The sequence below is a fragment of the Cydia pomonella genome, chromosome 27 (genome assembly GCF_033807575.1).
Source record: "Cydia pomonella isolate Wapato2018A chromosome 27, ilCydPomo1, whole genome shotgun sequence".
Classification (NCBI taxonomy): domain Eukaryota; kingdom Metazoa; phylum Arthropoda; class Insecta; order Lepidoptera; family Tortricidae; genus Cydia; species Cydia pomonella.
This window is the reverse complement of record NC_084729.1, coordinates 2,289,657-2,314,035: the sequence shown is the minus strand read 5'-3', so window position 1 is coordinate 2,314,035 and position 24,379 is coordinate 2,289,657. Positions and strand designations below refer to the sequence as shown.

The window sequence follows — 24,379 nt, the reverse complement described above, 5'->3', positions numbered from 1 at the left end:
AAGTAATGAAGAAACTACGGAACCCTAAAATAGACTTATTATCCTTTCAAATGTATATGTTTGCCTTTAATTTTTATCAAAGGAATGATAAATATAGGGATAGCATTTATGGAGTTTACAAGCCGTTTGGAGCCGTTATGGAGCCGTTTTTTACAAGTAAACTAAACGCATTGAATTGACAGTTCTAAGACTTCTAAATTATCTTGTATCTGTTGCAAAATGATGCTTCTATTCGCTGATTTGTTTATTTATTTATTTATATACATTTACTGACTAAAATTCATATTTTCATTCAATGAGTTTTTAATTTATAATCATGTCTGCTCAAGACCATAATTTCTGCTGCGGCTGCCTCAGTGCGGATCGAAAAATGTTAGCAGTTGAAGACTTTTGGACTAAGCAGTGTTTTTTGCAAATTTTACGAGAAATTCCAGTAAGATAATCATATATTTAATTACCAAATGTTCAAACGCATTTCGATGGATCCACTGCTCCCGTTAAAGCAACGTATTTAATGTAATTCCAGATTTGATCAATAAATGTTGTCTAAGATATAAAGTAACCGATGTTAAACAATTTATTACAGGTATATAAACAAGAGGGGCATGTACCAGAGTGGTTGTGTTGGGAGTGCGAGGCGCTGTTGCGGCGCTTCACGAAGTTTAAACAGCAAGTTGCACATAGCTTTAATATATTGCAGACATATGAGATGCAGGTAATTATTTAAATAAATTCTAAATATATCTAACGGTGTATAAAATGTTGTTACAAGTCCACCGCGCTGTATGGTAACACTTCGTCCGTGTCCATAGTGTGGTTTGCAAAATGTTTTATCATGAGGCATTGTTAGAGGTGTGTCTGTGGTACAGTCACGTCTGAAAACATTGTATTCAGTATTCAGTATTCAGTATTTATTTCTTGCAAACCATGGTACATATTTAGTTCTTATACATATCATATGGTATCACATGGGACCCTGAATAGGGTATAGCAAATATCAGATATTCTAACTCTCTTAAATATCTGAAGATACTTAATATTATTATTAAATAGTACAATCTTTAAACAGCTTAAACTAATAACATTAGATTATACTTAACGAGATAGTAGGTATGAGTATTATATATGTATGTGCATTACGTGACAGTGTGCCATATGGGTCTGAAAGTTATGATTTTTTCTCTTCTATGAATTCTGCTATTGAATAGTATGCTTTTTTTATTAAATGATGCTTCAACTTTGTTTCAAATAACTGGTAATTTTCCTCTAATTTAATTAAACTAGGGATATTGTTGTAAATTTGTATGGATGTGTAGTATGGGCCTTTTTTGAAAATATCAACTTTTGGTTCCGGTAGAATTAAATCAAGTTTACGGCGGGGGTTTTTATTGAATTTGAACAAGTCGATATTTTTACGAACAAAAGTAGCGGATTCTAAAATGCAAATTGACGGAAAAGTTAAAACTCCTAATCTAATAAAATGTGGTTTGCAGCTACATGTCTGTTTAATATTGACTATTATTCGGATGCACTTTTTCTGCATGACAAAGGCATCATGTGCATCAGTACTATGTCCCCACAATAAAACACCATAGCGTAATAATGAATGCGCATAACCGTAGTACGCTGTAAGCGCACATGTTTCGTTTGTGTTAGATTTCAGTACGCTTAAGGCAAAAACAAATGATGAAAGTTTGTTTTTGAGTACTGCTACGTGCCTTTTCCAATCTAGGTGAGTGTCAATGGTGATGCCTAAAAGCGAGAAATTCGATACTTCTTCAATATTTAATTGTTTTGCTATATTACTTATGTCTATTGCGCGTTTTTGGTGCGGTCTGAACTGCATAATTTTAGTTTTTTTGCTATTAATTTCAAGGTTGTGATCTTTTAACCAGCTGACCATTTTGATGTTGACACGTTAGAAGTACCAAAAATATACCATCCGTCCGTCTATCCATCTGTCTGTCACCAGGCTGTATCTCATGAACCGTGATAGTTAGCCAGTTGAAATTTCTACAGATTATGTATTTCTGTTGCTGCTATAACAACAAATACTAAAAACAGAATAGAGTAAATATTTAAGGGGGGCTCCCATACAACGAACATAATTTTTTTGCCATTTTTTTAATTAATGGTACGGAACCCTTCGTGTGCGAGTTCGACTCGCACTTAGCCAGTTTTTTAATTAAGTGTACTTTTTAAACCACACACACATGTTGGAGCTTTTTTTTCTAATTCAGTTGATCATTCCTACATTTTTACCTTACATATATTTGTAACTTTCTACTTTCTCTGTAACTTTGTTAAATAACTTCAGATTCACTTTGGCCTTTGATATATTAGATGGCGCCACTTTTTGATATTTAATATATTTATCACATATGAGTGAAAGAATAAGGATCAAAGTCAAATGGCATTCTAAAAGTTTTAATCATGTGTCTAAAGATGGCAGGAAATTACTGTGGCTACAAAATTTTCTTTGACAATCCACCTCTATTTCAAATTCTCTTTGCTGGTACTTATCACACAGGTTTTTTTTAAGTTAAACACAATTCGGACAATGAATCTTATATAATATAGTTAATAAATTATGTATAAAATGTAAATCTTTTTGCTCTTAATAAACTTTATTGTTGCTCATATCTTTGGTTTGTTGTAATTAAATTGAAATTTATATTTCAGAAACTTGACATGAAATTTCCATACCAGAAACCAAAATTAACCATTCACAAGCTCAACAACATAAATGTTCCTGAAATCTCTCTAGAACCAGAGACAACAGAGATAGAGTTACCAATAACAAACGAATATGATACCACTGACTTGCGGCAAGATATCAAACTCGAAACAGATCAAATCAAGTCCGAAATTGAATCACATTCAGACAATGATGATTTACTTATAAATTACGTACAGAAAAAGAAGAAGGTTAAAAAGAAGAGGAAAAAGCCGGAGGAATTGTTTAGAGAGATAGAACTGACAGAGACGGAGATAGAAGAAGAGAGACGGGAGATGGAGTTGAGCTTTGAGTATGTGCATGCCATGTTCCGCTGCGAGAAGTGTATAGTTTCCTTTCCTAATGCGGAGATGATGAAAGAGCATGAGGCTGTGAAACATGAGTCGGTGAGTAAGAATCTGTATTTGTTATACCTCTGGAGTTGCCGGCGTGCATAGGCTATGGAGACTGCTTACCATCAGGCGGACCGTATGCTTGTTTGCCACCGACGTATTATAAAATAAACCGTAAAAATATATTGATTAAATCCATAATCAAGTTATGAGAGCAATTTTAGAAAGGCAATATTATTTTTTAATTTTCTCTTAATAACTGCTAAAAACCGGACAAGTGCGAGTCGGACTCGCCCACCGAGGGTTCCGTACTTTTTAGTATTCGTTGTTATAGCGGCAACAGAAATACATCATCTGTGAAATGTTCAACTGTCTAGCTATCACGGTTCATGAGATACAGCCTGATGACAAACAGACAGACGGATGGACGTACGGACAGCGGAGTCTTAGTAATAGGGTATTGATATTTGGACTAGGTCCCATAGTGGCAACATCGCCAAAAAGACGTTTTGCGCTAAGTAACAATAAAAATATGATTTGTTTTGTAAGTGGCTTTAACTCTGAAATTAGCTGAATTCCATAATAGTTTATAGGACATTTAGTCTTTAAATATGATCAGGAATATACTGTTAAAAACTCTCGCAATGCTCACGGGCACCGTGTATAACCTTAGGACGTAGGTATAAGTGTCTAAGTATTACATCATTATCTGTATTTAATACAGTTTCAATAGGGAATATTACGCGAAACTCTGCGGGGGCGCCACTACACTACGAGGGTCTACCACGAAACAAGAAAATCGAAATTTCGCTATCTAACCTCTCTATCACTCTTGCCTATTTGACCGATAAAGAGGCAGATAACTAAATTTCGCGTTTCCCGGTAGGCCATTTGTAAACAAACCGCCTTGATGCATCATTGCCACATTTTATTATCTGTGAAAACTTGTCAAAATACAGTTAAAGGTACAGTATGTATTAGTTACTCTATGTTTTAAGATACGTGCTAGTGCTGCACTCTGGCGGCAGAAAATTGCAGTAATAATCATTATATAATTATAGGCGAGCAGCTATTTAGCTGATGAGCCTATGTCACACAGTGTCCTGTATTATACAGTTCAAAGTTTGTAAAGTCGTATCACATCACTAAGTAACATCAGTCTAACTTATTGTTTAAAAGCCACTTGTCCAATCTGTTTTTAAAAACATTGACCGAGGGAGCAGTTACAACACTATCCGGTAAACGGTTCCAAGCCGCCACGACACGGTTGGACAAAGAATGATATGCAGCTTTAGTAGTAGTGGGAGTACGAACTATTCTTAGGCTGTGACCTCGGGTCTATTCGAACACGTCACAACTACATACAACAGGTGACTTAAGTTTTTTACCTATACTGTATTTAACAAAGAGAATTTGAAATAGAGGTGGATTGTCAAATAAATTTAAGACACATGATTAAAACTTTTAGAACGCCATTTGACTTCGATTAGTCTCTATTTAATTATTTAATTTCCACAGAACGCCGCACACCACAAATGCGCAATATGCACGTGCACGTTCGTGTCCGAGATCTCGTACAACTACCACGCGAACAAACATAGGCGGCGCTATGAGTGTTGCGTCTGCCAAGTGCGCACGCGCAGCAAGCGGGCTGCGCAGAAACACTATACTACTACTCATGGGTTAGTATTGCATTCAAATTAGTCCTCAGTCAAGTCACTATTGTATTAAAGTACCGCCTTACTTGAAATCTTATACCTTTAAACGAGCAATTCTCGTAAATAATAATTAAATAAATACATATAATAATACATGTAAACAATAAAAAGAAAAAAAAGATTTTGATTTTTGAAATATCATTTGATATTTACCAGTCGCTTTTTGGTGAAGGAAAACATCGTGAGGAAACCGGACTAATCCCAACAAGGCCTAGTTGGGACCCTCTAGGTTGAAAGGTCAGGTGGCAGTCGCTTTCGTAAAAACTAGTGCCTACGCCAAATTTTGGGATTACACAGACCGACCTAGCCCCAAACTAAGGAAAGCTTGTATTAAGGGTACTCGACGTCGATATGCATACGTATAATAGATAAATACATATTTACATACATAGAAAACACCCATGACTCAGGAACAAATATCTGTGTTCATAAAACAAAAAAATGCCCTTGGGATTCGCACCTGGGACCTTCAGCTTCATAGGCAGGATCGTCATATATATATATAGCTTCGTTGTTCTGCCATCATAAGAAATCAATCGATCATTAAGAAATATGCATTCTTATGAATAAATACGTGTCACTTCAAAATAAAACTAAGACGGTTAAATTTATCAATTCTTGGGCGTTAAGTAATTTTGTTTATCAATACTTCACTAATACCATTGTGTTAGTCGTGGACTTAACAAAAGCAATGATCATTGATCATACTTTGGATTAAGTGATAGAATTTTAAGATTCTACGTATTTATTTTCAATGACACATGTCGATGATAGTGACAGGAACGAGCTTCTGCAATTTACGTCAGACAGATAATGTGATGCGGTCTTGCAACGTCGCTATCCTAAAGGTGCATTATACTGGATTTTTTCTTAAATAAAAAATATTAATACTCGCAAACTAAGCCGAATCCAGTTTACTTTATATGACATTTTATTTTCTAAATATGGTCAAGAACATGGTGGTAAAGTTATATGGGTTCCTCGCGAGCACCCTGTATATATACAAGAATTGCTCATTTAGGTATAAGATTTGTATATTTATATTTTCCGAGCAAAGCTCGGTCGCCCAGATGCTGATTTATATATGAGGATAAAAAATATTTACGTGTTTACAGAATAGATGCAAGTCAAGAAAACGGTGAAACTGAGGGTGCCTCAAACGCTAATACAAATGGGCAAGTCTCTTTTATTTCTTTGTGTATGATTGTTTTTGTCTCTTAAAAAGTAAATTGGACCCGGGTATGTCCTTAAACTACGTCCATAAGAGAGGTATGGGCATTGTGAATGTCATCTCGCTTTGTGTGGTAGGGCACAGCCAGTGGATGTCATTCCAGATCTAGAGCAGAGCCCAACTGAGGAAGTACCTCCACCTTTCAGAAAACAGCAGCCAAATAACACTAGACCCTACTCATAGTGTTGTGTTCCTGCCGGTGAGTAAGGTTGCCAGAGCTCAACGAGGGGAGGGAGGGGGTTAGGGTCGGCAACGCGCATGTAAATCCTCTGGAGTTGCAGGCGTACATAGGCTACGGAGACTGCTTACCATCAGGCGGGCCGTATGCTTGTTTGCCACCGACGTAGTATAAAAAAAAAAGTAAATAAATTTGTATCAGAATATACGCGGCGCCTATATCGCCCGGCTCCTTACGCCAGTTGAGGGTAGATGAAAACATTACATGATCAAAAAAAGTAGGTTAAAGTCAGGTCAGTGACAGATCCAGGCGGTTTTGTATTTGGTCGGTTAACCACTAAATGTTATAACTACCCGAAAATTTACAAATTGTTTGTTCACTTTTATTTAAATACCTAAAGATACAGAGTATAGATAAGTAGATTATAGTAGTGTTAATAATTATCATGACTGCTATATGTGTTTTTTAATGTAAGTAATAATTTCAGTGTGAAGTCAGAAGACACGTTCCCTTGCGAGCTGTGCGCGAAGACGTTCAAATGGAAGACGTCACTCCGGAAACATTTGGAGACGCATCGCATAGAGGCCGGGCAGAAGCGGCGCCCGTACTGCGAGCCCTGCAAGTGAGTCACCCAATATAACATGTAGCTGCAAGTGAGTCACCCTGTATAACATGGAGCCGCAAGTATGACACCCTGTATAACGAATATCCTTCAAATGGAAGACATAGAGGCCGGGCAGAAGCGGCGCCCGTACTGCGAGCCCTGCAAGTGAGTCACCCAATATTAGTGATGGGTAGGACATCAATTTAAAATGAGTTTGTATGAGTACCTCATTCTCTAAAATGAGGTGTTACAATGTCTTACTTCAAATGAGGAGAGGTGCTAGCACTTTTGCAGCATCGACTATTCCATCAACTCCAACGGCAGCAAACCATATTTAATGTAAATACATATTTAGGCATTGCTAAACTTCCTTTTAAATATTTACTTGGAGTGCAATTCTGGAGGTTTAAAACAGAAGACATACATTTAAGAATCAAACTAAGGAGTTAAAGTACATACATCCTATTGCAACTTAATATGATGCTTTTATGAAACTTGTTCTAATTTAGCAGTTTATTATTTTTATTGTTAGATTGTTCAGTATCAATCCTTACTACTTGATATCATTTTAAGTTTAACATTCATATATTGAAATAAATACTAACCATAAACTACCAGACAAACAATTAACAAACTAAGGAGAACAAATCCAATATTTTTTGTACCATTATTATATAGAAATTACTAACTTACCACCTCATAATTTATCAGTAATAATAGCATTGTAATATGATAACAAACGAAAGCCTCAATAACGTTCGCGCGGTAATGCCACCGGCGTGTAATATACACTTGATTTTTGTATGCAAAAGACACAAAGAAAGACCCACAGGTATATTTTATCGCGAAAACAATGTTAATATATTGTTATTTTGGTATAATTATAAGAATGGTCACTGATCACTATTTATAAAACACAACTAAAGATTACGAACAACTTTTTCGAGTTTCTCGTACTATAAATATGTCAAAATCATAAATGATCGAAATACTATACGAAGCACGTTAACAAAAAGTATTACAAATTCAAATCGTTGAAATGTACATGTTTATTTCACCTATACAAATTATATTTACTTTTTTATTAATAAACTAATGTAAAATATCATATTTTGTGTACGCCACTATATTATATTTCAATAATTTAAATAATATTTTGGTCTCTTAAACGATAACTGTTTCTAAGCTAGCTTCGTAAATGCCCAGTGAGACTTGGTTGGCATTTCAATCGCTTATCAAGTAACCATTTCACTGTCCAGTCTAATTGATTCAGATTATACATGACACCAGCAATATGAGTCTTGAGGTCAGGTTATACTGGTATGCGCGTTAGTACAATAATAGCTAACAAATATGGAGGCCTACCGCGAACCACGAAGTTTTGCTTTGCTGTCGCACTTACGTATGAAATTACAAGTGCGACAGAGAGAAAAAACTTTCTTCGGTAGGTTCTTTGATGACTTAGATTTTTCGCTTTGACAAGTAACTTAGCAATGCTAGGATCAAAATGGCGTAATATGTATGTAAGCTTGCGGACGCTTACGCTTGTTTTCTTTCGTGTTTCATTTTTAACGTATTTTCGATGAGGTGTTATTGAAGCACGGCGCGTGTCTGTCTCACTCCCTCTTTCGGTAAATCTAATTCATTGTTTCATTTTGAAAGGATTTTTGAGGGGATGTCACAGTGAGGCGAGTGAATAAACACAACGCATTTCTCGGTGGACCTTTTGTCCTTGCAATAAGGTTTGTAGTTGGGCAGTTGATAGTGTGAGCGATGAATGCGATGACGTCAATGACTCATTTCTTCATTTGAATGTCGGCGAGCACCGAGCGCCTCGCGACTCTCTTGCGAGTTGTGAGGAACGCGAGTGAGTTTGAAAGGCTGAGAGTTTTTTTTCAAATTTGAAGTGTTTGAATGGTTTGAGTGGTAAGAGCTGTGTGTGATGCGCGCGAGTAAATGCGTAAAATTAATTGAGGAGTGATGTATGACATTTATGCGGTGTGAAGTTCTGCGACAATTTAACTAAATGAGTGGTACAAATGAGGTGCCTCACGAGTGAGCAACTCAACACTACCCAATATAACATGTAGCTGCAAGTGAGTCACCCTGTATAACATGGAGCCGCAAGTATGACACCCTGTATAACGAATATCCTTCAAATGGAAGACATAGCGGCCGGGCAGAAGCGGCGCCCGTACTGCGAGCCCTGCAAGTGAGTCATACTGTATAACATGTAGCTGCAAGTGAGTCACCCTGTATAACATGTAGCTGCAAGTGAGTCACCCTGTATAACGATTATCCTTCAAATTGAAGACGTGACAGTATCCGCAAAGCCATGGAATTCGTTATTAGAAAATACACGGCAATACAAAGTCACAGACACAAACAAATATAGGTTAAAAACTTTAAGTCACCTGTTGTATGTAGTTGTGACATGTTCGAATAGACAATACATGTTTAAAAGACACACACAAACAAAACAAATGTCTATTCGAACACGTCACAACTACATACAACAGGTGGTTTAAGTTTTTTACCTATACTGTATTTAACAAAGAGAATTTGAAATAGAGGTGGATTGTCAAATAAATTTAAGACACATGATTAAAACTTTTAGAACGCCATTTGACTTCGATCCTTATTCTTTCACTGATATGTGTTAAATTTGTTAAATATCAAAACGTGGCGCCATCTTACCGGGCACAAAGGTTATGGCGTCATGATGCTGTCATACCTTTGGCTATGGAAGGTAGAGGCAAGGAACATAATCTCCATATACCAAAAAGTGTCTGACAAAAAACCATAAATGGGTGGCGCTACAATACCTAGAATACTTGAGAAAATAATCTAATCACAGACAGCGCACTTCACTCCGTCAATAACGCCTAGGTTCTTAGCTACTCTAGCGCTATTCTGGAGAGATTTGGAACTATTATTTATAGCTGACAGCTGGACACTTTTGCAACAGTTCTGCCTAAGGAGATTCTGTTCCTTGCCTCTACCTTCCATACCTTTGGCCTTTGAAGTGGTAGATGGCGTCACTTTTTGATATTTGACAAATGTAACATATATCAGTGAAAGGATAAGGATCTGTGTTCTGTGTTTCACACACATTTTGTCATTAAAACATGCGACGACATTGTGTACCTACCCCTAACCCTCCCCATGGGGCTTAAAAAGCAAAGCGGCGGGCATTACATTATCTTCACCCTTCATTTGCCGTATGATTCCCTGGTCAAATGTTTGTGTATCCGTTCCAGAATGTCGTTCACCACGACGTCCAACCTTCAGAAGCACGTGAAGACCAGCTCCAAACACCAGATCCAGTTGAAACTTAGGTACGTAACGTTAAAAGGACTTTGCCGAGATTTATTACATATTGAAGGTAAAAAAAAATCGGCCAAGTGCGAGTCGGACTCGCCCATGAAGGGTTCCGTACCATTTATGACGTATTAAAAAGACTACTTATTAGATCTCGTTCAAACCAATTTTCGGTGGAAGTTTGCATGGTAATGTACATCATATTTAGTTTTTGGTTTTATCATTCTCTTATTTTGGAAGTTACAGGGACGAAAGAATGATATTAGAAACCTCAATATCATTTTTGAAGACCTATCCATAGATACCCCACACGAACGGGTTTGATGAAAAAAAAAATTGAGTTTCGGTTTTAAGTATGGGGAACCCCCAAAATTTATTGTTTTTTTTTTTCTATTTTTGTATGAAATTCTTAATGCGGTTGAAAGTTTTAACAGTATAGTTCTTATAGTTTCGGAAAAAAGTGGCTGTGACATACGGACAGACAGACAAGACAGACATGACGAATCCATAAGAGTTCCGTTTTTTGCCATTTGGCTACGGAACCCTAAAAAGTAAAATCGTCATATATTATGACTCGTGTCAACGCTAGCAAAGTCATTTTTTTTTGTAACACGTCAAACATAATCTCAAATTATCACAATTAAAAAATGTCTATAATTACATTTGGGAGAATCATCAAATATTCATACACACGTATATATCTTTCACAAATGATTATTTTAGCCAACCAACGCATAATATCCTTCGTGTATGCCGACAAGGTTCACGATACGCGTGGCGTTCGAAGGGTTAACAGCCGCGAATCTGATCGGAAAAATTGAGTTAAATATTTCTAGTGTTCTTCCACCACAGAAAGCTAGAAGACACTCTCCCAGAAGAGTCAACGACACCAGAGAAGCAGCGAGCGCAAATAGAGCAAATCAAATGTTCAGTGGCGGCGGCGCGCCAGCTGTACCCCTGCGCGCACTGCGGGAAGCGCTTCCAGTGGCGCGGGAACCTGCTGCGCCACCTGCAGAGCCACACGGCGAGGTCAGTGGTTAAACAAATAGAGCAAATCAAATGTTCAGTGGCGGCGGCGCGCCAGCTGTACCCCTGCGCGCACTGCGGGAAGCGCTTCCAGTGGCGCGGGAACCTGCTGCGCCACCTGCAGAGCCACACGGCGAGGTCAGTGGTTAAACAAATAGAGCAAATCAAATGTTCAGTGGCGGCGGCGCGCCAGCTGTACCCCTGCGCGCACTGCGGGAAGCGCTTCCAGTGGCGCGGGAACCTGCTGCGCCACCTGCAGAGCCACACGGCGAGGTCAGTGGTTAAACAAACGGTGTTCTGCCTTTTCGCCGAAGTTTTATTGACCGAATTTCACTTGCCAACCAAAATCATTTACTTTGGCAACCAACATTTTGCAAACGTTCATTATGTCAACGTTTTGGTAGAATTATTGTTTTGTAGATTATTAATACGACATACAACATTTGGAATAACATTTGGTTTAGTAACTTAAGGGATTATATGTAATGTTATACGTTGTAATGTTACATTTGGAATACATTTCTTTCGCGAAATCATTCATTTAATTGGCTTAAACTCAAAATCAAAATTAAATCAATATTAAACGATAACGTCTAGTCATTTGACAAAAACAAGATAGGTGCGACGACGAGCGAAGCGAGGAGCGTGTTAGGTGAACTGTGACCTAACAGCGCGCGAAGCTGACCGAGCGACAGAACCGACTTTTTTTGCTTCGAACGATGTTATATTACAAAAATAAACTTTTTATGTTTCATGGCACATATTCACTATATAGTATTTTACAGTACATATGGTGCTACTTTACCGCACTAGTGCGAAATATAGCATATTACGTTACTGTGTCGAGCATTTAAAGGGCCATATGTACTGTAAAACGTCGTACGATACATGTGCGAATAGGTAATTCGCAACTCGAGTCGATTTAAAACACTCCCGAGTGTTTTAATTTATAGCCACTCGTTTCGAATTTCCTATTTTTCGCTCTTGTATCGTAATGTACTATTATACAATCGTAATATAATAGAGAGCTTTTCAGTCGAGTACCGTGTTTAGACAACGAAGTTTGCTGAATTGCCTAAGTAAGGTACAAGCCATCTTATAGATCAAAGGCCAAAGGTCAAAATCGTTTCGAGCGATGGCGCCACAACCTTTGGGTTATGCCCGGAAGATGGCGCCAATTTATGATAGTTAACAAATTAAACACATATTAGTGAAAGAATAAGGATTAAAGTCAAATGACTTTAAAAGTTTTAATCATGTGTCGAGACATGGCAGTAAATTTACTGTAGCTAGAAAGTTTTCTTTGACAATCCACCTCTATTTCAAATTCTCTTTGCTAATACAGATCATAAGCAGATGTACACAAATTTTGCCTTTATATTGGCTCATTACCTATGAAATTGGGGTTTTTGTTCATAAGTATGAGTCATGTCATAGTTTATTTATTTTAATAGTAACTTCGAAGTATTTTTTAATTTAATTAGTGCGCTACATAACAACGATTTTACATACAATTATTTGCTACTTTTATTGTTTTATGTATTCAGAATACCGCCCTGAAAACAGCTCTTTATTTAAATGACTTATATTATTCTGACGGGACAGATGAAAAAAAAATGAGATAGAAAATGTGCCTTAAAAATGTCTCAGATTACTGGCAAAAATTTGTTTAGTTTGAAAATGCCATCACAAAATAATCCGCAAAATTCATTGTATGAAAAATCGAATTTCGTTAAAGTTCTCCATACAAAACGCCAATTTCATAGGTAATTTTTTTATTTTATTTTTTATTTATAAAAGAGAAGTTACATCGGCTATGATCACTTATCTGCCAAACTGCATAGCAGTTTGTTGGCAGAAAACTTATTCTACCCTCCAACATTGTCAAGTAAGTTATTGCTTACTTGATTTATAGCTATATTTATAGTGCGAGTGCGATTTCTTACAAACAATTGTAATAGCTTTAGATAGGCAGACTAGATAAACATTAAGCTAACATAAACATTAGTAGCAATAACAGACTAACTAACTAGGTTTGTTTACCTATTTAGTCAGTCTGTTACTGCATTGTCTTGGGAACAGTAGGTATAGGTGCTCGATTTCATTTCAACCAAATACTGGAAAACAACAAACACACGGAGTGAAGCTAAACAAAGTGTGTGGGATAATGAAGCTATCAGGGTGCAGCATCCCACTGCCCCCGAGTGTATTAATGACATAATATTTGATTTTTCCAGGGCAAACGGCGAGCTAGTGTGCACGCCGTGCAACCGGACGTTCTCGTCGGTAGCCACCTACAAGCAGCACATGCGGTTGTCTCGAGCCCACGTCTCCGAACAGGTAAACTTTGTCAATAATTCATCTGAAAGCGGCCACCACTCCGTTAAGGGGCTGTCAACACCCAATGTCCTTGAAATTGATGTTACTTAAACTGTTTTTTAAGAAAAACTATTTGTTTTAGTCAAGTAAGAAAAATATATGTTCATATTAATTATATTTCAAAGACCGTGGTTGTACTCGATACATGATTGAACGAAATCGGCTCGAGAGAAAATAATTGCAAAACTTGGTCTTAAAATCACAATTAAACGGTTCTATGTCTTTATTGTTTTGACTTATGGGTCTGCAATTAAAATCACAATTTCAAAACATTTATATCTAAACCGCTAATGAGTAAAATATTACACTAATAATCCACTTTTTTTTATTTAAATATTTTTCTTATTATTCCCTTGCCCAGGCCCAGTAACATGCGACAGTGCTATCTCATTTACTCCGATACAAATAGACAGTGTGCGCGCTTTAGGTATTGACAGCCTCTTAACATTGTGGCCCACCTTCCATCACTGGCTGACAACATCTCCCGCCCGGCTCCATTTCAATTTGGTAATGACGTATCCGATGTCTTACACCTTGGTGCGGCGTCGGATCTCGACATTCCTCACTCGGTTGGTTTGATGCCGAGCATGGCGCGCTCCATGCGGTGTCTGTATTGGGACCGTGCGAAGTGCATGGGGGGGGGGGGCATAAGCTGGTAAAAATTAGAACTAACCGCGGATAGCATCTTTAACATTTCGTACAAGTTGTACTCGACTCGACAAGTTGTACTTGGCTCGAAATGAATCTAATTTACGATTACTCCTGAAATATTCATTTAAATTGCGTGGTGTAAGGGACCATTGTAATCTGTATGAAGTGCTTAATATAAATAATGTATTTAATTTGATAATTATTAATACTGTATCCGTGTAAATAGCTTTGCAAATGCCACATATTATGTGATTTTTTCTAGAAGTTAAGAATGGGTATAGTAAGTTATCCTTAAAATAAAGACATTCCACAATTTCCACATCGCGGACTTTTTTGTAGACCCATGAAAGAGAGACAACTCCACCATACATTGTGTTGTTATAGCTCAAACGGATTAGGCAGCGTTTTCGATTAAAGCTCCTAGCCGGTGAGATTTATTCCGACAACATCTATATATTTCAACCAATTTACACAAAACCTTAACAAGTTATATACCTAAACCTTCCTCAAAAATTACTCTATTGATAGATGAAAGCCGTATGAAAATCCGTTCAGTAGTTTTTAGTTTTGGAGTAGTTTTATAAGATGAAGTGAATTGACGTTTTCCCCTAGATTTGCTGCTGCTAGGTTGCGTGTCAGTCATGCACATAGAGAATAGTCTGGTAAATTTCAGGACTTTCCACACGCGTGCGACGAGTGCGGGCGTCGCTTCGCCAACAAGACGCGGCTGCAGGACCACGTGGACTGGGACCACAGGAGACACTTCGCTCATCACTGTACACAGTGCCAGAAGGTAATATTACAGAATAGATAACATCAAAGAGAATTTTAAAGACATGTGTATTGTCAAAGAAAATTTTGTAGCCACGTAAATTGACTGCCGTCTTTCGACACATGATTAAAATTTTTAGAACGCCATTTGACTTTGATCCTTATTCTTTCACTGGTAAGTGTCAAATTTGTTAAATGTCAAAAAGTGGCGCCATCTTACCGGACACAACCTAAAGGTAGTGGCGCCATCGCCCGAAACGATGTTGCCGTAGCATTAGACTTTTTGTTTGCCGCGACATCTATTGTCGAGTAGCAGTACCGAGAGTTCCGCTACTTGACGCTAGATGTAGACTTCGAAAATAATAGTATTTTTGGTGACAAAACCGTTGTATGGAGTGAACACTCTTGGTATTCCTGAGGTCATAAGAAGGATAAAATTATATACAAATTTAAGTCAATACCTCAAAAAAAAATTTAGTGTTTTTTTTTATACGTAATAAGTGCATGTTCTTGGAAAATTTATGGATTAATATGAATTGGTACATTTTTTTCGTAAAAACTAGTCTTTTCAAAGTGTTCCTTGTCTGTCAAAGGTTCTAGACTAGGCCCCATAGTGGTGACATCGTCATCAAAAACGCGTTATGCACTGAAACACAATTAAAAAAGCGTTTTTTTTTTTAATAGGAAATATTACGTATATAAACTCTGCGTAGGGGGCGCCACTACCACAATCCATCACAATCTACTAATACTAAGGACTACTGTGAAACAAGAAAATCGAAATTTCGTTATCTAAGCTCTCTATCACTCTTGCTTATTCGAGCGATGAAGAGGCAGATAACTAAATTTTGATTTTCGCGCTTCCCGGTAGGCCCTTTGTAAACAAACCGCCTTGATGCATCATATCATATTTTATTATCTGTAAAAAAAAAAAAATACAAAAAACAGTTTAAGGCACAGTATGTATCAGTTACTCTATGGTTTATGAAAGGTGCTAGTGCTGCATTCTGGCGGCAGAACATTGCAGTAATACTCCCTATTGGTATTAACTCTGAAACTAGGCAAAATAAAATGAAAAAGTTTATATGAAATTTTTGCCTCTAAATACGATCCGGATCTGTTGAAATATTTCCTTTTCCTCGTATATTCTAATACAAATTTACCTTTTAAAGAGACAAGGAATATCTTACACAAAGAATAGAAACTTGCCCGTTTGTATTAGCGTTTGAAGCATCCTTAATTTCACCGTTTTCTTGACTTGCATCTATTCTGTACATAACGCCGCCCACGGCACCGTGTATAATGTCCTTATTCTGTCGGCAGGTATTCTGTACATAACACCGTGCACGGCACCGTGTATAATGTCCTCATTCTGTCGGCAGGTATTCTGTACATAACACCGTGCACGGCACCGTGTATAATGTCCTCATTCTGTCGGCAGGTATTCTGTACATAACACCGTGCACGGCACCGTGTATAATGTCCTCATTCTGTCGGCAGGTATTCTGTACATAACACCGTGCACGGCACCGTGTATAATGTCCTCATTCTGTCGGCAGGTATTCTGTACATAACACCGTGCACGGCACCGTGTATAATGTCCTTATTCTGTCGGCAGGTATTCTGTACATAACACCGTGCACGGCACCGTGTATAATGTCCTCATTCTGTCGGCAGGTATTCTGTACATAACACCGTGCACGGCACCGTGTATAATGTCCTCATTCTGTCGGCAGTTATTCTGTACATAACACCGTGCACGGCACCGTGTAAAATGTCCTCATTCTGTCGGCAGGTATTCAAAAGCCACACATCGCTGTATCTGCACAAGCAGGTGGTCCATAAGAAGGAGCATGCCGAGCATCTCTGCGACCATTGCGGGAAGCCTTTCCCGGTAAGATACCTGAATACTTATAGCTGGTGATGTATCCCTCCTAAGGCCCAGCGATACACATGAAAAATCCAAAATTTGCTACTGCAATTTGAACCTATATTGCAAGGAATAAGGTTGATTTTATTTTGCTAGACTTAAATCGACCGGGATATAATCATGGTTTATATCCTGGTATATTTAAGTCTAGTGAAAGTAACCGTGAATCATTCAAATCTGTGATTTTATTTTGTTCGAAAATTGAACGAAACAAAAGCAACTCTGTTCTAATTGAATATGGTTTAAATTGCATCGAACTGAATAATTCCTATAGGTAGGACCTTGGGCCTTAAGAGGATATCTAAAAAGTGTAATACAAGTGCGAAAAATAGGAAATTGGAAACAAGTGGCGATAAATTAAAACACGACCGAAGGGAGTGTTTTAAATCGACACGAGTTGCGAATTACCTATTCGCACATGTATCGTACAACGTTTTACAGTACATATGGCCCTTTAAATGTTCGACACAGTAACGTAATATGCTAATTTTCGCACTAGTGCGGTAAAGTAGCACCATATGTACTGTAAAAATACTTATGGCTTGTTATGCAATAGTTTCGTCAAACTGGAGACCGTTTGTTGACGAATAAAATTGTTCTTATACCTATATAGTACAGAGCAAACGGTATACACGGTGTAACACGACCAACCCGAAAGATTTTAACCACGCACTTTTGAGGCCAAAAGAAAGAAAAAATGTTACATGAGTTTTAGTAAATTTTGCCAATAAAAATTGCTTTCTTTTTCATTTTTAATGTACAAATACATCAAAAGTTAATGTTATGGTAAAACTGGCACTGAAAATTTCATTTATTCACTTAAATACAATGCAAGTTTACAGTATGTCATCACACCAAAGCACTTACACGCTAAATTATTAATTATACATAAAGAGAAAATATGTCAGAGAGAGAAATAGTCAAATAAGAAATTACAATTATTTATCGTTCACAAAAAATAATAATAATACTAAATAAAGATAAATAAAAAAAAATACTAATAAAACAAATCATGATTCATTCAAATTATTTAGGAACTGTTTGGCAGTACAACATAATTGGGCAAATTTTCCGGCAAACATGTCAGCCTCCTCGTACTGAGTGAGCATTAAGTGCAGTAAAGATATTGCGCGCGCGGTAGGAGCGTGTCGAGCGTGGCACGTGCGAGCGGACACGCGCTGCAACAGGCCCGGTCGGCGTAAAAATGAATTTTTACATGTTTTTTTTAAACCTACTTGTCACTGTTTGACATCTATCAATAAGGATATTTAGACTACGCCCCTTAATGGCATCATCGACATCAAAAAGGCGTTTTGCACTAAGCTACAATAAGATGTTTTTTTTATTGGTATTTACTCTGAAACTAGGCGACATCCAAAAAAGTTTATGACAGTTTAGTCTCTAAATGTGATCAGGAATACACTGTTAAAATCTTTCGGTGTCCTCATTTACACCGTGTAACACTTAGGTAATTTGACATATTAACCAACAAAGAATTGACAACATTTCATATTTTTAAGTGCTACTTTTTATTGTTTACATCGAAAGAACGCACTAATTTAAGGTACCCGTATTCTTTTTTTTTTTGCATAAGTCCTATATTTTGGTCATAAAATCTATTTATATTGTTACTTGAAACAAAAGGGCGTATGTAACAAACGTCATTTGTGTGAATCGTGACGTCACGGATCTGTTTCATACACTGGAAAAAACGTTGAATTAATTTACGTTTGAGCATAGACAACAGTGCGAGTGACATAACCAAACGTCAAAACTCAAGTCAAACGATGGTTTTCATCAAAGAGCATATAATCACTACGTTTTAAGAGACGGGACTTCCATACTAGCGAGTGGAATCCCTTTGTTTCGCAAATCATTACCAAAATGTACGACAAAGAACTGTCAAAGAACCATAGTACCAACATAAGCAATTTAAATAGTGTAGTACGCTACACGCTTGCGTTTCTTATCGATATCGATAAAATGGGGAGGGTTGAAATATAGACCAGGGGTTCCCAATCTTTTTCAACATGCGGCGCAGTTACAAGTTTAGTAATTCGCAACGGCGCCCTTGTAAATTTAAAATCACGGTCGAAAAAGAGTGACACGACGCTATATTATTTACCGATGCGAGCGCTCAAATAGGTACCCGCGAATATTTGTGGTTTCGGATAATGATAGAACTCACGGCGCCCCTCTTTACTTTCTACGGCGCACCAGGGCGCCGCGGCGCACACTTTGGGAACCCCTGATATAGACTCTTGTCTACAAAAATTTGTACTCGAAATCAAGTTAGGATCGAGAAATAAACATACAATTATCGATAGTTTTAGTACATCCCTAGTTCACAACTAAAAATAATATAAAATATCAAATTTTCGATGTGTTTAAAGCCTGCTGCACCAAAATAAGGTCAAAAGTATCTAAAGCAATACGTACCGGTCTTTATCCAAGGGAAATTTCGCCATAAAATCCCTTTTTTCGTGATTTTCTCGAGTGGCTCGCTTGCCACATATTTCACACTTAGTAAACCGTTTTCTCGGTGGCATTGTAACAAACTCGTTCTTTACTCTGATCACGGTTCACTATTTTCGATATTTTCACTAAATAATAAAGAAATTGCACGAAATACCCAAACAAAACATTGAAGCCTTCATAACAAACAAAACAATTAGGCTGACAGTTGACTTGATGTAAACTTGACAGAATAAATAGCACTGACGTTTTATTTTTCTTCGTTGGCAAAGATTTGCGAAACAAGTTCCATACAAAACTTATTTTGTTCCTAGTTGCGTCAGCCTGGTTTTCATCCCGTTTTCAATGACAATGACAATGTCAACCCAATCGGAAGTCATTTTTTTGCTTGTAGTGGCAGAACTGAAGGAGCTGGGTGACGTCAATTTCCGTTTTAACTATTTTTAGAGATTTTGAATACAAAAATTCGTAAAAAATATATAAAATTTATTTTTTTGTAATCTACAGGAGCCCCTCTCGAAATGGTTTTCGATTTAGGGATATTGAAAATTTTGAAATGTTGTCAATTCTCATGTGCTACCCTACAGACGGGTAAGGCCGGTTGTAGATGTCCGGTGTTTTCGCCGGACAATTGTCCGGGTTAGGCGACGATGTCTGGTTTTCTTGGGTGTAGCTGTCGGTAGCCATGTACAAAACCGGACGTAGTCGCGTAACACGGTCCGGTTTCCGGCGAAAACACCGGACATCTACAACCGGCCTAAAGATCGCAAGGCCCTCAACTTACACGATGGGAAGATGAAATTATTCGTACAGTGGGACCACTCTGGATAAGGGTGCCAAGAGAGGAGATACTGGAAGGAGTTGGAGGCTTTTGATGACAGGCATACTTTGACGACCGGTTTGGCCTAGTGGGTAATGACCCTGCCTACGAAGCTGATGGTCCCGGGTTCAAATCCTGGTAAGGGCATTTATTTGTGATGAGCATGGATATTTGTTCTTGAGTCATGGGTGTTTTCTATGTATTTAAGTATTTATAAATATTTATATATTATATATATCGTTGTCTAAGTACCCTCAACGCATAAGCAGTTTGGCGAGTAACTTTAAAATTGATTATGTATATGTGCCTTTGAAAAATAAATGAAAAAAAAAAGCCTTATTGAGCTTACTGTGGGACTTAGTCAATTTGTGTAATAATGTCCTATATTATTTATTTATACTAATCTAAGAGACCATTAGATTATATTTATAACCATAATTTCTAGTCGTAAGTTTTGCTCACAATACTTATTATTTAAATTATTAATTTTAATCCAAAAAAATTCTTTTCAGAACCACGCGAAGCTCCGCAGCCATATAATAGCGCTCCACACATCGGAGTCTCCGTACAAATGTACATCTTGCGCCGCTCGCTTCAGCTGGCACTCGTGTCTATCACGCCATGTACGCAGAGTACACAAGCGCAAGTGATGTTTCTACAACTGAGTGCAAGTTACAGTCTTACGCAAGTATATCTTGCGCGACTAGGTTACGCTAGCCCTCATGTATCTCATGCCGTGTACGCAGAGTACACAAGCGCAAGTAATGTCACTGCAGTCCGTGCAAGTGACGTCAGTGCGCAAGTCAGTACAAATGTCACTGAAACACGCAAACTAAGCTCCGCAGCCACATAATAGGGCTCCACACATCTGAGTCCCCCTTGTCACATCTCTCTGCAGCTGACTGTACATCATGCGCGGCTCGCTTCAGCTGGCACTCATATCTATCGTGCCATGTACTCAGAGTACACAAGTGCAAGTAATGTCACTAATAGTCCATGCAAGTGATGCCACTAGGCAAGTCAAAGTGCAATGTACTTGCGCGGCTCGATTCAGCTAGCACTCCTGTCTCTCACGCCATGTACGCAGAGTTCACAAACGCAAGTGATGTCACTAATAGTCCGGGCAAGTGACGCCACTACGCAAGTCAAAGTGCAATGTACTTGCACGGCTCGCTTGAACTGGCACTCCTGTCTCACGCTATGTACGCAGAGTACACAAGTGCAAGTGATGTCATTACAATTGTGCAAGTCACGCAAGTCCGTGCAAGTGACGTCTCTAAACAATTCACAGTACAAATGTACCTCTTGTCCCCGTATATGTCAGAGTATTGTATAAGCGATACTTACATCGTTTGCCGAAATGACATTTGTTCGACTCCATTTATCCCAAAACCATTGTGTCAAAGCGACTTCGTTAATATAAATAATGCTCTCGGATAAATGTATATTTTCGGGCAAATGGGACTTCAGACACAATTTTTTTATATTTAAACACCGTTTTACAAAGTTTAGTGTGCATGTATAGATATTTGTGAGCAACTTGGACGCTTCTTTATCTGATCTCGGATGTCAACTCTACTACTTATAGTATTTTTTACATAGCTGGGGTATCGTGATAGCTATTCTCACAATACATAATTTCAATATTTTGCGTTTAATATCTGGGAGACCGAGGTTTGCTCTGAGAACTCGAAAATTCGCGTTTTCCCAGTGATAATACCTAGCTAGATCGATTTTTTGCCCCCGAAAACCCCCATATAGCAAATTTCATCGAAATCGTTAGAGCCGTTTCCGAGATCCCGAAATATACACAAGAATTGCTCGTTCAAAGGTATAAGATAAATTGAATGGATATGACAGCTGTCACCGTACCCAAGCTATGTGAAAAATACTATTCCCATAACTTTGTATCTTTAGGTATTTAAATAAAAGTAAACAAACAATTTGTACATTTTCGGGTAGTTATAACACTTTATTGGTTAACCGACAAAATACACAACCGCCTGGATCTGTCACTGACCTGACTTTAACCTACATTATTTGATCATGTAATGTTTTCATCTACCCTCAACTGGCTTAAGCAGCCATTTGAGGGTAGAATTTGTTTACTTTTATTTAAATACCTAAAGATACAGAGTATAAATATAACACATAATTAACCATGGTCAGTATTATTTATTAAACATTTTTAAATCATTATATGCCTAGTATGTAAGTATGCTTTTAGCTTTAAATATACATAAGAAATAAAAAAAAACCTCAATATATTAGATACGTATATTAGATATGAGTTTGAGTAAGTATAGCGACGAATATGCTAAATAAGGATTTACCAATTAGGTTAATTATTTTAATACAAACTTGAAATAAAAGATTTTGTGAGCGATGTTTGTTTTATTTTACAATATGCAGAAGATGGTCCTTATTTCGTCGAAGTTATTAATTTTCTACAGGGCACCGGCTTCATGTAAAATCTACGATTAAAAAAACAATGTAATTTTTTTTAATACATTGTAGGGGTCGCTCGCTACCGCACTTTGAAAATTTTGACCCTCCATACACAATGGACTTAAAAAGTTTTTTAACATAAAATAGCGCCGCTTAGTTTTTTTAAATTATTTTAGTAATATTTAAGGGGTTCAACGTATTGATTTAGACGTGCGTCCATACTTTCCGTTGCTATAAACAGTATAAATTATTATAAATTAAATTGGACAAAAATACTATTTGAATCAGTCCACAATGAAAAAAAAAACAAACAAAATTTTGAAAAAAAAAAATTACATTGTTTTTTTAGTGGTAGGTTTTACATTAAGCGGGTGTCCCGTAGAAAAATATTACTTCGATGAAATAAGGACCACCTGATGTAGAAGTGAACATCTCGATTATTTAAAACATTTCACTTCCCATCAATACCCTCGGCATCGATCCGTTCTTCAATGTCCACAATCTTCTTACGTTTTCTCAGCCGAGCTATACGAGCGACCTCTCTCTTAGCATCTGGTGACATATACACCGTAGTCTTCTTCGGCCGACGACTTACCTTTTTTTTGACGCCTCCAATTTTTTTCTTTTTTCCTTTCTTCGGAACTTTTCGAATTTTACCTCCCGGTTTTGGAAGTTTTCGTTTTTTGTTGCCAAAAACACGTAATTCTGGTATTGTAGTTGTTTTAACAGGTCTTGGAACTGGGATAATAGGCAAAGAATCGATAATCTTACGTTTAAGTATATCGGCAGCCGATTTTGTAGGTTCGTCGTTTTCTTTGTTTACTCGTAAAACAGGTGATGTTATAGCATTGTGTGTTGTTTCCTTATTTTGTGGAACAGTTGTATTATTAATATTTTGTGGAACAGATGCCATATTAGCAGTTGTATTTGTATTTTGAACCACTATAGTTGTGTTCAAGGAAGTTCCATTATTAGCTTGTGCTTTATTGACAGCAGTTTTATCACTAATATTATGTGGAACAGGAGTTGTAATGTTAGCGTCATTAATATCTTGTGGAACAGTTGTGTTTATATTAGTTCCATTAATGCTTTCTATTGGACGAGGTTTCAATTTGAATCTTTTTAAAACCTTTGAAGTTTTGATAGTTTCATGGGTTGTACTTTTTGTTGTTATTTTCATTAGACGTCTCTTCGTAGGCTTATTACTTTCTGTATTTTGCCGAAGAACAGTATTGTTATCGGAATCTTTAAAAATATCTTTTACTTTACTATATTTATTTTTAATTTTTTCAATATCATTTTCCACAAAACCTTTTTCTGGACTTGCAATTATATTTTCATGTATACCTTTATCTATCGGTTTAACTGTAGGTATAACTTTGGTGGTTAATGTAATGTTTCCAACGCTTGATACATTATTCGTCATAATGTTGTCAATAATTTTAGAAGTTGATTTTAAATCGCCCGTATCACCTTTAGACCTTCTTTTAATGGCATATTCGCTTAATCTGTTAATTTCATCTGATATTTTAGTTCTAATAGTGTAATTTAAATTATCATAATGTGTAATTACCAAATTGTGCAACGCAGCTGATATGACTTTGACAAAATCTTTCTCTTTTCTGCAATTCTTTAGTTTATTAACTATTTCTTGCATTTTCTTTTCATCTTTCTCTTCATAAAAATTATCAATGAAATCACCAAGCCTATTTAGGGTGTAATTCTTATTTCTGGCAGTTGCTATATAATTTCTAATAT

At 37.2% G+C, this 24,379-nt stretch overlaps 1 protein-coding gene across 1 annotated transcript; it reads left to right on the top strand.

Annotated features, from left to right (window-relative positions):
- The first annotated feature begins 151 nt into the window (after positions 1 to 151).
- On the top strand, positions 152 to 22,555 carry LOC133532735 (zinc finger protein 91-like). Its single transcript, XM_061871516.1, has 12 exons — positions 152 to 433; positions 587 to 715; positions 2,683 to 3,123; positions 4,588 to 4,751; positions 5,903 to 5,962; positions 6,684 to 6,818; positions 10,061 to 10,138; positions 10,974 to 11,420; positions 13,385 to 13,487; positions 14,851 to 14,970; positions 16,744 to 16,842; positions 20,686 to 22,555. The coding sequence occupies exons 1-12, from the start codon at positions 317 to 319 to the stop codon at positions 20,821 to 20,823; spliced, it is 2,031 nt and encodes a 676-aa protein (XP_061727500.1). The 5' UTR covers positions 152 to 316; the 3' UTR covers positions 20,824 to 22,555.
- The last annotated feature ends 1,824 nt before the right edge of the window (positions 22,556 to 24,379 follow it).